Source organism: Erinaceus europaeus, chromosome 13, assembly GCF_950295315.1.
Source record: "Erinaceus europaeus chromosome 13, mEriEur2.1, whole genome shotgun sequence".
In the NCBI taxonomy this organism is placed as follows: Eukaryota; Metazoa; Chordata; class Mammalia; order Eulipotyphla; family Erinaceidae; genus Erinaceus; species Erinaceus europaeus.
In genome coordinates, this window is record NC_080174.1 from 40,558,444 (window position 1) to 40,573,220 (window position 14,777).

General features: G+C 47.9%; 1 protein-coding gene and 1 non-coding gene across 3 annotated transcripts in view; both read left to right on the forward strand.

Annotated features, from left to right (window-relative positions):
• The window catches only part of MAN1C1 (mannosidase alpha class 1C member 1), a 190,513-nt gene that overhangs the window by 151,897 nt on the left and 23,839 nt on the right, over window positions 1-14,777 (forward strand). For both annotated transcript variants that reach the window (XM_060205570.1, XM_016187928.2), the window contains exons 4-5: window positions 1,850-1,930; window positions 7,180-7,274. In XM_060205570.1, the coding sequence (XP_060061553.1) occupies window positions 1,850-1,930; window positions 7,180-7,274 (176 nt within the window). The remainder of the gene's footprint in view (window positions 1-1,849; window positions 1,931-7,179; window positions 7,275-14,777) is intronic.
• On the forward strand, window positions 2,211-2,380 carry LOC132532602 (U1 spliceosomal RNA). The gene has a single exon (XR_009544535.1). It is a non-coding gene; the product is annotated as a U1 spliceosomal RNA (small nuclear RNA).

Below are 14,777 nucleotides of genomic sequence, written 5' to 3' on the forward strand. Positions count from 1 at the left end.
GGAAGGAAGGCAGTGGGTCTGGATGGCACAGAATCTGAACTGTCAGGTCCCTCCTACTCCACCTTCTGCTCTTCTAGCCCAGATTAAGTGAAACTCATCCTGGAAGCCTCAGCTCACCAGTGAGAGAAGAGATTTGGGAGCAATAAATGGTGACAGATGGAGCATGGCAGGGGGTCACATCAAACACACTGTGGGGCTCCATCTGGAGCTCTAGGCCAGACAGTGTGCCAATGGGGGCAGTTCCTGCAGCTGGTGGCAGGGTGGAGGGCCCTGCCTCCTGGGGAGGACAGAGCCAGCACAACAGGGCGGAGGCAAACAGGACAGGCTGGGCGACAGCAGGAGAGTCTTTCTGGCTGGGCACATAACTAGGAAACTCACTAGTCTCCATGAGCCTCCATTTCCCCAGTTCTAAGATGGGCACAACGCAGCAGCAGCCATGACCATGTCTAGTTCACAGGCCTATTATGAGGACTGACTTTAGATCTTGAGAACTTGTTTGGAGGTACTAGCAAGGGGGCGCAGCTACTCGTATACCCTTGGCCAAAGACTGGCCTGTCTCTATTGGGGAAGGTAAACAGCTCTGAGAGGGACACCCATGGAACAGTGAGGGAGGAAGAAGACACCCACCAAGCCAGCCAGAATCAACCCTGGTGATCAATGGAGTGATGGATATCGCTGCCAGATCACCCTCAGATCCTAGATCTTTGTCTTTAGAAATGAGAGAGTGCACATCAGGCAAGTACCAAGGTGCCAGGAAGTGGCCACCTGGAGGGAATGGGAATGTTCAGGCAGACTGATGTCCCTGGAAGAAAACAAGATGAGGTCCCTTTCCTTCTCTGAGCCTTGGTTTTCTCATCTGAAAAATGGAAGTGATGACCTCACCAAGTGTACTCTGGCTAAAGGAGAGAGTAGATTTATAAGTGCTTTCTGTCAGTGAAAGGTTCTCCCAGATAACGAGGTGACCTTCGTTATCAGTCATAGGAGACTGTGATGTAGGAAGCACCTAGGGAAGTCCTGGGGGCCAGGGGAGATAGCCACAGGCCTCTGTATGAAGACAGGGCCTAGCACTCGCAGGCCAGGGCCAGCCTCTGAGCCACACCACTCTCCTCTCCCACCGTGCAGGGATCTTACTTGAAATCCCAAAGCCTGAGTGAGAGTGGCTCAGGTGGGATTTTAATCCAGATCAAGTCACTACCCTAATTCCCAAAACTCCTGATTTGCAGTCCAGACTTAAGAAAGAACATAATGATGAAGGCAGAGTGTGGGTGTGCCCTTGGGCTCCAGAGCTGAGGCTGAGCAGTTGCCCATTAAGAGAATATCTGTGGGCACTTTGCCTCTTAGCCTTGGCACTGTCCTGCCTGCCTAAATCTCCTCAAAGAACCTTCCTCTAGCCCCAGCACCCCAAGGGAAGGCCATACCAGCCTCTTGCTGAGCCAAGACTCCTTGAGGAAGTGACTGGGCAGTGCTGGAGGAGTATTTGCCCCCCCCCCCCCAGGCTCAGGCTCAGCCAGCAGCTCCCCACGCAGGTTCTTGAAGCCTTGGAGAGCAGCCAGGCATAACTTTGCTCCAGCAGCCTCGGGGTGGGCGGGCGGGTGAGGGCTGGGAAAGGAAGCCAAACCCAGTGTTTATTTGGAAGGCTGTAAATGTGCCTAAGCAGCTCCTGGACAGATGGTTGGTCACTCCTGCCTTTTGCTCTACATAAAACCACTACTGTGTAGCCTGACCCTTTAGAGCCCCAGATCATGGATGTGAGAGAAGTGGTGGCAGTGGTCTCTGTGACCTGTCTTAAGAGCCTGAGAGCCCTGAAAACATCTCACGAGTGTCCCCACTGACCTTCTTTCTCCTCTAGAGTGGAGAAGCATCCTTGTTTGAAGTGAACATACGCTACATTGGAGGACTCCTCTCCGCCTTCTACCTGACAGGAGAAGAGGTGAGTTGGCCCACTGAGGCCCCTGGACCATTCAAACTGGAAAGAGATTTAGAGAGCATCCCAGGGCTGGGTGGTGGTGCACCCAGTTGGGTGCGCACGTTACCAGGTCACAAACCACTAGTCCCCACCCACTTGCAGGGAGAAAGCTGTGAAGCAGTGCTACAGGTGTTTCTCTTTCTCTTTCCCTCTCTAATCTCCTCCCCTCCAGTCTTATTTTCTCTCTATCCTATCAAATAAATATATAACATTGTTAAAAGAAATAAATTAAAAATAAATAGATATACTTACCTGGCAAGGGAGAGGGAGAGACCATGGTCACAAAGGTAGTTTTCCCAGGGCTAGGCTTATCCACTACACTCCAGGTGTGCTGACCCCTGTGATTTCCCCAAATGTGGGAAACTCGACTGCATAGTTTGTGGTAGTGGGGGACTACATTCACACTCTCTTCTATTAAATAAATAAATAAATAAATAAATGTAAAATGGCTGCCAGGAGCAGTGGATTTATTGTACAAGCAGTAATAATCCTGGTGGAAAAAGAAGAAGGGAGAGAGGGAGGGGAGAGGGGAGAGGGGAGGGAGGAGAAATTGGACAGGAAGGAAAGGTTTTGACCCCAGACTTGACCTGCCTCAAAGCCCTTATTGCCCGCACTGCAAGAGAGTCTTAAGAACCACAGAGCTGAGGGCCAGGTGGTGGCATACCCGGTTAAACACACGTATTACCTAGCGGAAGGAGCTGAGTTAAAGCCCCCACTCCCTACCTGCAGGGGGTACACTTCACAGATGGTAAAGCAGATCTACAGGTGTAGATCTTTCTCTCCCTCTCTCTATCTCCTTGTCCTCTCTCCATTTCTCTATATCCTATCTGGTGAAAATTAGAAGGGAAAAAAAGAAAAAGAAGAACCACAGAGCTACTTAGAAAGGAAAAGCCTCTTCATCTCATGAGCACCTCTTCATCTCATGAGCAGCCCAGACAGCTGGAGGTGGGTGAGCTTGAGTGAGTCCCCAGGACACCAGCTCTCACTCCCTTGTGGTCCCCATTGCCTAGAGGGGCTGGGCAGTTCAACAAGGCTGCAGCTCTTTCCCCCAGAGGCGGTTGTATCTGCCCCTACTACTAGTGGAGGGGCTGTGGAAGTGAGGCAAGTAAGCCGAAAAAAAATCCCTCTTAACCTCAGCTGCTGGCTGAGAAAGTCGTTTCTGCTTTCCTTCCACTTAAGGCAGCACTGGCTGAAGTCAAGGGCTTAGAGGCAACAGGCCTGTACTTTATCTCTCCAGTCACTCCAGACCTCTCTCCATCAAGCATAATCTCCTCCGCAGAGATTACTGCTTGTACCAATTTGTCCCCAAATAATTGTATATGGGAGCCCTCAGCTTTAAACCACCCCAAGCCTAAATTCCATTTGAGCACCACAGGACAAGAAAATGACACTTGGAATGGACAAAAGGCATCTATCTTTACAGGAATGAACCCAGCCTCCCACCCAGTTTGCAAAAGGGGGCAGAGAGGGCTCTGCTCAGGACTCATAAGGGTGGATTTGGAGATCAGCACTTCAGAGAGAAGTTAGAAACTCCACTGACCTGGTGCTGCACCCTCTCACCCTCCCTCCAAAGATGGTGTCTGTCAGTTCAGCAAGCAGGACAGACAGTGGAGGTGTGAATAGGGACACTGTGACTTAGAAATAGTTCAGAAGGCCCCAGGAGGGTCATAGAAAAGGCTAGCCAGGTAGTGTATGTACCTGTTCTTGCACATAGCCCAAATCTGAGTACTGGCCCCACACAGGGGTACCACAACAGTAAGGAAAGTCCCAATGATGTGGTATCTTTCTGTCTAAATATCTGAATGAAAAAAAAAAAAAAGTTGACCTGGGAGCAATGAAATATGTGAGGCCCTGGCTCTGTCTGATTAATTAATTAACTCCAGGAGAGACTGAATATCTCAGAATCCTTGAAGGGAGGATTTCTGAGATTATTAGCACAGTCCTGCCCTCCAGCCATGCCTCCCTTCTCTGGCCCTAGCACCTCCACATGCCATGTGCATAGCCTCACGGGCTCCTCCAACATCCTTGACTTGGATGTTTGCACAAATTTTCAGATGAGAAAACTGAGACTTAGAAGCTTCTTGCTCAGGTTGTCGCATCGCACAGTCTGGTTGTGTGTCTTCTAACCTTATGCCTTTTCTGCTGTGAGCCTGGGTTTGTCACAGACAGGGGCAGTGGACCAGGACCTCCCTTCTCTCAGCCCTCCATCCTATGCACAGAGGACACCCATGGAGGGAGTTTGCAATCTTAAAATCATCTCTAAGGACTGAGGAGATAGCACAGTAGTGATACAAAAAGAGATTGCCATGCCTGAGGCTCCAAAGATCTGAGGTTTGATCCCCAGCACCACTTTAAGCCAGAGCTGACCAGAGTGCTCTGATGAAAGAGAAAAAGAGAGAGAAACTATCCCAGAATATTTGTGAAATGAATATTGAAGGAGAGCAAGCACTCCTTCATGGGCTGAGGCCTTTCCCTGCTTCAGATGGAACCTTTGCAAGGAGAATCCCTACTGGAGTCTCTCCCCCAGGATGGTGAGACCCTGCAGTGCCTGGTCATAGGACCTTCTAAAGGAGGGTACATGGTTTGCTGGCAGAGAGAAGCCTTTGAGTCAGCTTGGAGTCCACAGAGAAGAGGGTAGCCAGACAGCTGACTGAAGTGTCCCCGTGAGTGGGTTCAGATTCTTCCTTTCTACCTCTACATTCTGCCTCCCCAGAAGACAGTGAAATATCAGGAGCCTCAGATGAGAGGCCTTGGTTATTGCTAAACCAGAAACTTCTGAGGTGAAGCAAGACTTTGGAATCTGGAGTCCAGATAAACACCCTAGGGATTCTGATGTGGCCAGCCTGTATCTACTTCCAGGGCCCGTGACTGACCCTAGGCATTTTCTTTCTCCCTTACCCACCACTGCCATACTCCTGGTTGAGTTCTTCCTTCTCTCTATATTCCTCCATCCCTTAGCAAGAAACACATTCACCCCTCCTGTCCTCTAATCCACATCCCTTGTAGTTAGTATTCAAAAACTCCTCCCTCGATGTATTCTCTAAACAGCTGTTTCAATATTTTTACATTGCATGTGTTGGGGGGTGGAACCTCAAGAAGGAATTATTTTGCAAAGACACACAGAGGAGGTCAGCAAACTGGGTCACCCTCTAGCTCCAGTGCTCTGATGAAAAGGAGGGAGTGGAGAGAGAGAGAGAGAGAGGAAACTACCCCAGAATATTTGTGAAATGGACATTGAAGGAGAGCAAGCACTCCTTCATGGGCTGAGGCCTTTCCCTGCTTCAGATGGAACTTTTGCAAAGAGAATCCCTGCTGGAGTCTCTCCTCCAGGACTGCTCAGGGACTTGCATCACATCTTGTAAAAGATAAATACAGTTTATTATGTGTTTAGTTTCATAGCACAGGAAATAGAGATAACACATGTTGGCAAAATAGCTCACTTTGATAGTGCTCTGCTTGGCCCTACATGCGAGTCAGGTTGCAGTTCAGACACTGAAAAAAGCTCCAGTGCTGTGGTCTCTTTCACTCCCTCTCTGCCTCTCTACCTCTGTCTCTATTTAAAGAGAAAAAGAGAGGGATAGAGAAGGAAGGAGAAAGGGAAAAATAAGGCAAAAATAATTAAAAATTATCCATGAACATACCCATCTAACAAGATGTTGGTTAATATTCTGGATAGTTCCTTCTCATTCTTTCTTCACACATGTGTATATGATTCTTTAAAAAGCTGAATTACAGGGACTGGGAGAAATCTCAACAGATAGAGTGCATACTTTACCAAGCTCAAGGACCCAGGTTCAAGCCACCAGCTACCACATGGGATCACCTGCATTGGGAGGGGGGAAGCCTCATGAACAGTGGATCAGAGCTGTAGTGTCTCTTCTTAGCTCCCCCTCCGCCTCTCTCTCCCCTCTTTCTTTTGCCCTCTATCGTAAAAACAGACAAATAAAAGGAGTTTTCCTGGAGTGATAGAATCATGCAGACACAGAGCCCCAGAAATAACTGGTGACAAAAAGAAAAATAGCTGAACAATACTAATTTGAATATTTTTCTCCTAATAGATTATAAACCCTTTCTCTAGCTATTAAATAATCTTCTGCAGCGTCATTTTCGTGGGTGTGTGGTAGCCCACTGCATGGATAAACCATAATTTAACCACTTCCCTGTTGTTTGATATGTAGAGTATTTCCATTTTTCCCCACTAGTCTAAACAGTGCTGTATTAAATAGCCATAAAGCTAAATCTTTACAGCATCCTTGATTGTTTATTTCCTTAGAATAAATTCCTAGGCAGGAAGCTGCTGAGTTAGAAGGCCACAGCTTCTTTTGAATTAATCAAAAACCTGTAGAAAAGGGTCAGGCTGGGGGCAGGGACCCTGAGGCATGGAGCCTCATTAGGCTGCCCTGCTCCACTGTGAGTGTTTTTTTGTTTTTTGTTTTTTGTTTTTTGTTTTTTTTAAGTAAAATGGAGATACTGACAAGACCATAGGGTAAGTTGGGTACAACTGCACACAATTCTCACCACCAGAACTCTGTATCCCATCCCCTCCCCTGATAGCTTTCCTATTCTTTAACCCTTTGGGAGTATGGACCCAAGGTCATTGTGGGATGCAGAAGGTGGAAGGTCTGGCTTCTGTTAAACACTCACATTACACATTAACTCCTAGTCCCCACCTGCAGGGGGAAAGCTTAACAAGTGGTAAAGCAGGGCTGCAGGTGTCTCTTTGTATCTCTCCCTCTCTATCTTCCCCACCCCTCTCAATTTCTGTCTCTATCCAATAATAAATAAAAAATTTTAATGAGAGACACCTGCAGCACTGCTTCACTGCCTGCAGGTGAGGGCCAGGGGCTTGAACCCAGGTCTTTACACATTGTAACATGTTCTTTCTACCAGATACACCACCACCCACCCTTCCCTCCTTGACTACTTTCTCTGCCACCTTCCTAATCCCACCATATCCCATAAATGCTTTAGAATGTTCAGTCTTGCCAGCAACCTCCTGAGGTCAATGAACAAGAAAATTGAGGGCCCAGATGAGCTGCTTCATCTAAGGCCAAGGAGCCAAAAGCTGATGGAGCCAGGTTACCAACCAGGCAGTCTGATGGTCATGTCCCAGTCTGCTCCAGATCCAGCAGTGTTGGTGGGTGTTCTGACGGCCTCATCTTCAGCGGCAGCGTAGCCCACCCAGCCCATGCCCTGTGCCCTGTTCTCTGCAGGTGTTCCGAGTGAAGGCCATCAAGCTCGGAGAGAAGCTCCTACCAGCCTTCAACACCCCCACAGGCATCCCGAAAGGTGTTGTCAACTTCAAAAGGTAAAATGCCTTCTGGATTCCACTGTGACTTCAGCTGTGTGGACATTGAGGCACAGTGAGGGAGCAGTCCTCACTTTGACAATCACCTTGGCAAGTTAATGGCACAATGAAAACTAGCCTGCGCCAGGGCCTCTCCTGAGCTGGCATTCGTCACCACACCTGGTTCCTGGGTCCTGTCTGTGACACACAGCTCTTCCTCTGTGACTATACCCAGCACCTTCTGGACTCACAGACCTGCAAGTGCCGTGCCTACCCTCCCCCACAGAGCAGGTCAGGAGCTAGTAGGCACGTCACACTCTCTCACCATAAGAAGGGACAGAAAATGACAGGACTTAAGAACTCTGATATTCAGCATTTTGTCCCAGTTTCCAAAAGGACTGAATCACAAGAACCCAGTGACTAAACCCAGAGGGTTTGAGCCCAAAGAGGCTCAGACTCTGAGAAGTAAAAGTCCCAACTAGTCCATTTAAGCCAGGAGTTGACACATACCCAGGACTTCCAACTCAATTTTCAGTAATAACACCAATGGAATTTCTTTTCTCTAAAAATAATAAATCCTCATTGCAAAAAATGTGAATATATATATTTTTAAAATGCTGGCTAGGACCAAAAAGAAAAAAGAAAAGACATGTGGTTTTAATAGTCAAAGAAGCACTTGGTAATATTTCTGCTGGCTTTATTTTTAAAATGTTGTTTCTTATTGGCTGCTTCCATCATTTCTACCAGATTAATCTGCTGCTAAATTCTGTGTGTCAGCAAAAGTACCTTTGGGTAGTCACAAATGGCTGTGTGGACAGGGCCTTGGGTGACTCATTGGAGAAGGACAGCAGCTTAGTCCAGCTCCAAAGCCTCAGGGCATTTACCCACCCACACATTTGGGCACTCTGCTTCCTTCTTGAGTGAGGGGCGTATTTATTTTTACCTTTTTTCCAGAGAGGGCAAGGGACAGAGCCAACGTCAAGAGAACTCATGGTCCATGATCCTTGAATCTGACTTTGGGAGACCCCAAACACACCCGACTCTCATGCCTTCCCTCACTTTCACAACTCTTTGACTATTTTAATTATTTATTTATTTTTTTATTACAGAATTACATGTCGACAGGGGTTTGAACCCACACCATTCCCACCACCAGAGTTCTGAATCTTCAGTCTCCCCATTGCAGTCCACTGCAGTTCCCCTAAAATTGTAGACAGAGGCCAACTATCATCTCTACAACTATCTGTCCACAGATACATAGTTGCCCCCTTTTTTTTTCTGATTCAATCCTCTCTTCCTCTCCAAGCCACTCATAACAACACCACTGCCTCCATATGTCCCTCTCCGTTTCCTTCTCTCTGGGTGCTGATGGAGCTGGAGTTGAGAGCCCTCTTATTTTCATCCTATCACTTCTTCCCCACTGGGAGTATGGATCAAGGTTGTTTTGGAGGAGCAGAAGGTAGGAGTTGCCTTCAGGCACTTTGTCTGCTCCCACATGGGCCTCTTCATACTCATCCTCATGTTCCCCCAGCAGCTGGGATCAGCTTGAGGGCAGGACCTGAGCCAAAACCTTTGTTTTTCCTTCAATAAACAGTCATGCTAAGCCCTGTACAGGATAAAAAGGTTGATAGTAATAATGGTGGTGGCTCCTGTCGTTTATCAGGCGACCAGTATGTGCATGGTGCTGTGATAAGGCTGCCATATATTGCCTCACCAGTTGTGCTCCTCATAGCAGTCCTTTGTGGGCAGGTATTTATATTATCCCTTTTATTCTTTTTTTTTAATTCATTAATTTTTGGGGGGGTGGGTGCACCACAGCACTGAAACTTCCTTCCAAGCAGTGAGGACCAGGCTTAAACTTGGGGCATACACATGGCAAAGCAACACACTACCCAGGTGGGCTCTTTAGCCAGCCACCAACTCCCTGCCCTTACTTTATTCTAAAGGAGGCACAGAGATGGCATAACCTGATCTTATATTCATAATAATGGGGCTGAGGTTGAAATCAGTTTTTTTTACTAGTGGAAAGTGCTCCTCTCAGCACCTGCTCAAGCCTTCCTTATACAGCAGCTGTGCCCTCCATGCTACATGGAGCAGACCCCTATGTGACCTTGTAAATAGCACGTGACCCCATCCCTATGCACCCCAGAAAGCTCTCTAGGTCCCTCCTACAACTTCTAGCCCTGGAGGAAGGCTGAGGTGGTTTCATCTCCTGATACAATTACTTACCTCAGCATTAGGATCTTCAGTCCCTGCCTGGATGGAAGGAGGGAGGAGGACACAGCAGGGGAGAGCAGAGCCCTGGACTCTGCTGAGTGTCCACAGCCTCTTTCCTGGGGTCCCACCCTTCATATAAGCTTCAGTTGCTTCACAGTCCCCTTCACTCCGCCCTTGTGCTTTGGAAAAAAGAGGAGGTTGGCCTGCTCAGCATCTTCACCTACTGCTTCTGTGGTTAGAAAGCATTCCTGGGGTGTGACCTCACTACAGTCTCGGGCCAATGGAATCCTCTTCTTGGTGTGGTGCCAGGATTGACTTCTTAGGGGTGGACACTTGGCTCTCTACTCAGATTCCTTTCTATAAACACTGATGCTGGAGAAGCACATCCAGCTGTCATGGAACCTAGACACAATTACACTGTCTTTCTTGTTTACTCTCCTGGGCCCAGCTTCTAGGCCTCACTGCCTAGGATCAGGGACAAGACCTTAAGTTCAGCTCTCCTTCCTCCTCTGTGCATGGAACTACTCATCTCCACACCCTGAATCGACTGCCTTACCTGTGCCCCTCAGAGTGCAGACCTGATTCCACACAGCTTCTGATGTTTCTGATTAAGAAAGCACATTTATTTTTAGGCTGTGTGCATGCTACCAGTGAGATATACATATGTATGTATATGCTCATTTCCTGGCAACACCACTCTTTCATTTTCTGGCTAAAAGATCCTATTACTAAGAATGCCTCTCTGTTCCACCAGGGAGAATGCCAGGATGCACAAGCCCAGTAACGATTCTGTGTTTGCTCTTTCGAGAGGGCCTGCTGGTGGGTCTGGGTCACAGTCTGCTGTCTTGTTCCAGGCAGCACTAATGGTGTTCAGTGAGGGGAGGAGTCGCTAGCCAGGCCCAAGGGAAGTGGCCCCCTCTGAGTGTGGCTATTGCTCCTCCAAACAAGAATATCTGTGTGGGTGGGCCTGGAAGGTAGCGACAGGGATCCATAGGACTTGCAGGCCTCTCTGGGGCAGTAGCAGTGGCCCATCTGAGGACCTCTGTCCAGGAATCAACCAGTGTCACACACATACACTCTGCTGCCACCCACCCAAGTCTTAAAGGCTCAGATACTCAGATTCACCTTTGTTCTTTTTGCCTGTTTTTCTCCTTTTGAAAATAAATTATGTTATTTTAATTAATTTTTTTAAACCAGAGCACTGCTCAGTTTTGGCTTATGGTGGTGCTGGGAATTGAACAGTACTCAGACTTACCTTTGCTACTCACAGTCTTATATCCATGTACACACATATGCACACACACACACACACACACACTCGTGTGCACACACATGTGTGTATGCTCCTGCCACACACAGGTACACACACCTTAATCAATCCTAACACTGCTGGGCATCTGCTATGTGCTCAGCACACGGGACATAGGTTTTCTCTTCTCAACCTCATGAATCCTGTCTCACCACAGAAGACAGTGAGGCTCAGAGGGGTAAGATAACTTCCCTAAGGTCACACACCAACAAAGCAAAGTTAGGCTTAGAATTCAGATCTTTGTGGCCCCAAAGTGAACTACAACTCCAGCCGCATGAGTGTGCATGTAAGCACAGAAGCTGCTGCCATGCTGGAGGGAGAAAACAGTCTGCAGGCTTGCTTGCTAAGTTAAAAGGCCGTGGGATGGGGGCTCGGGGGCTCGGGGGGGATAGCACAGCAGGTTAAGCGCACATGGTGCAAAGCGCAAGGACCAGTGGAAGAATCTGGGTTCAAGCCTCCAGCTCCCCACCTGCAGGAGGGTCACCTCACAGGCAATGAAACAGATGTGCAGGTGTCTGTCTTTCTCTCCCCCTCTGTCTTCCCCTCCTCTCTCCATTTCTTTCTGTCCTATCCAACAGTAACAGTAACAACAAAAACAACAAAATGGGAAAAATGGCCTCCAGGAGTAGTGGATTCTTACTGCAGGCACCGAGCCCCAGTAATAATCCTGAAGACAAAAAAAGGCTGTAAGGGGAGTGGAGAGTAGGGCTTCCATTAGCAGGTCATTGCCTTACAGTATTTGAAAACCACCTATCTTTTTGGATGTAGTTGGGGCCCAGAGTACCTAGGTCTTGGGTCCAGCTCTACCAGCTCTGTCATTTATGATGTGACCTTGGAAAGGTGTCTCTCCTTCTCTGAGCCTGAATATTTATTTACACCTATGAAATAAAAATCATAGCATCCACCTCTGGAATTGAAAATAAAGGTAAAATAAGATACCATGGGTACCTGGAACATATCAGTAATTTAATAATTACAACAATAATGACAGTAATTAAATGCATAATTTATATCTTACAGTAACTTTAATAAGCTGTGAGTAACCGCCATCAAACAAATAAGGAAACTGTGGCCTAGAGAAAGAACCCACCTGCTGGAGGTCACCTAGCTGGAAACTGAGAGAGCCACCTGGAGGCCAGGCAGGAGAGAAGCAAGGCCTGGGCCACTGCCACCTCTGTCCAGGACTAACTTCAGTCGTCTGCTAGGGCAGCTCTGCTACAAGAAGCTGGTTTGGGAGGAAGGGTGAACATTAGCAGACAGAGCAGCCTAGGAGCAAGAAAGGAACATGTGCTGAGGGTGGGGGGAAACAAGACAAGTGGGTAGCTAGTGTTCTAAAAAAGAAAAAAATGTATTTGTTTATGAGAGAAAGGAGGAGGAGAGAGAAAACCAGAGTATCACTCTGGCACATGCAATGGTGGGGACTGAACTAAAAACCTCATGGATCAGAGTCCAGTGTTCCATTCACTGCACCACCTCTCTGGCCATAGTAGTAGCCTTTTTTTTTTCTCCTTTACCTTGAATTTCAGTGGGAGGGAAGTGTCAGCTATTAAGGCAAAGAAAGGAAGTGTCACTTAGCCTAGTAGTAGAGGGACAGGGCAGGATACCCTGGGATACCTCCTGGGCAGGTAAGGGTCTGTCTAGGTAGATCCCTTAAGAAGGAAGAGACTGACAGACCTCATACCATCTGCTGCTTAGACCTTCAACCACTCACCTCCCTCTGTGTGCCTCAGTTTCCTCCTCTACATATTGGGATCAATGATGTTTTTACCTTGTGAGTCTGAAGTGAAATAATGACACAAACATTTACCCCTGGTGCCTGGCATACTGGAGTGACTCAGTAAGTGAAAGGTCTTTTATTATCCAGGAACGAAGTTTCCCCTCACCCTATGTCCCTGCCCCCAAGCCAAGGAAGTGAAGACAAGAAGGGGCCAGTGGCCATCTCTGTGTTTACTGAGGTCATCTCCCCAAAATGCCCCAGAATTCATGTCCTCCGTTTATTTCTAGAAGCTTGGGGACTGATGAGTTTGGATGACTGACTTCCCTTAAGCCACATCCAGAAGAACAGCATTTAGAAAGAAGAAGGGCGGGGGCCCGGGCAGTAGCGCAGCAGATTAAGCACGCGTGGTGCGAAGCACAAGGACCAGCGTAAGGATCCTGGTTAGAGCCCTGGCTCCCCACCTGCAGGGGGTTTGCTTCATAAGTGGTGAAGCAGGTCTGCAGGTATCCATCTTTCTCTCCCCCTCTCTGTCTTCCCTTCCTCTCTCCATATCTCTCTGTCCTATCCAAGAACAGCAATAGCAACAACAATAAAAATAATAACAATGGTAAACAAATAGGGCAACAAAAGGGAAAATAATGGCCTCCAAGAGCAGTGGATTTGTGTAGGCACTGAGCCCCAGCAATAATCCTGGAGGCAAAAAAAGAAAGAAAAAAAAAAAGAAAAGAGAAAGAAAGAGAGAAAGAAAGAAAGAAAGAAAGAAAGAAAGAAAGAAAGAAAGAAAAAGGAAGGCAGGCAGGCAGGCAGGCAGCCTTAGGGGAGCCCAGCCCCAGAAAAAGTGGAGTCCCTCCTTGATCTGTGCCTGCTTCCCTAGGTCCTGACCCTGGGAGATGGGCAGAGGCCAGTTCCTGAGCAGCTGGCTCAGTCATGGCCAGAAAGCATAGGGTTTCCCCAGAGGCATCTATGAGGGGGCCAGTGCCCTCATCCTGCCCCACACATACTACATCTGAGAACCCCTATAGATGGGGGAGAGAGCTCCATAGCTCCCAAAACCTCACTGCAGGTGGACCTTGGCCCTTGGCCCCCTGCTTGTCCTAAATGTCTCACAGTAAAGATCATTTCCATGTGGGAGGAAACTGAGGGGCACAAGGACAGGAAGCAGCTTCCCCAAAGCCACCCCATTCTGTATCTGCCTTCTCCTTTCTCTTCTCTGAAGGCCCCCCCCCCAAAAAAAAAAAAAAAGCCCTAGGGAGACTGAGAAGCATTATCCTTACCCAATTTGCATATTGAGATTAATGATGCTTTTCCTTGTAGGCTTTAAGTGAAATGCAGAGACTGTTACACAAGGAGGAAATGTTTCGCTCCAGGCCAGTCAACTAACAAGCTTGAACTCTGAGACTCCTGGCTGCAGGTGTCAGGGAGATTTCCAGTGCAGCTCTGGAAAAGGCAATGTCTTTACTGATAATTATATAACTGACACAGAGGGAGGCTGCATGGTGGTTAGGACAAAGCTCTGGCAGCAGGTCAGCGTTGGGTCCCAGCAGCTCTAGTTACTGTGGGATCTCAGGTGAAAAGAGTTGATGTCACTGTTCCATGCCTGTGTTTCCCATCTCAGGATGAACTGAGAACCTGCCTCTGCACTCTTCTTACCTGATATTCCCAGAATGTGGAAGTGACTGATAGCCTTTTCTGGCAAGTTTGCAGGATCATGCTAGTTGTCTGCAGTTTGGGTTTAGCTAAGGAGTTCATTACAAATCCCTGGTCAGCAGGTGAGGAAACCTTTGCTCTGAAAATCACAGCCTAAGTTTCCCGGGTTTTGGCAGGTCTACTTGGTCACACCAGAGCCACCTGCCACAAAATAGGTGCCACAAAATTCCAGCTGGAGGCCATTGTGTGTGTTTAAGCGTCATGGACAGTGGGAGTGGTGGTGAGAGGTGTGTGGTCCTATACACACCCCAGCAACAGTGCTATTTACCCTCTGCATGCAGCCCACTGGTAGTGAGCCCTCAGTGGCCTACAGCCAGAAAACAAAAATAGAGTATTCCATGGAGTCTCCATGGTCCTGACAGCATTATCAACATCACCTCTAGTGACCAGGGAAATAACTCAACTGGTAGAGCATCAGATTTCTATGCCTAAGGTTCCTGGGCCAATCCCTGGTGCCAAATGCATTGGTTTGTCCGTCTTTTCTGTATCAAGTGAAACTCTATGTGATAAAATAAATCTCACCTGTAAACTTAGCATAATGCACGTGCCATTTCTTGGCCACCAAGTCATCTCT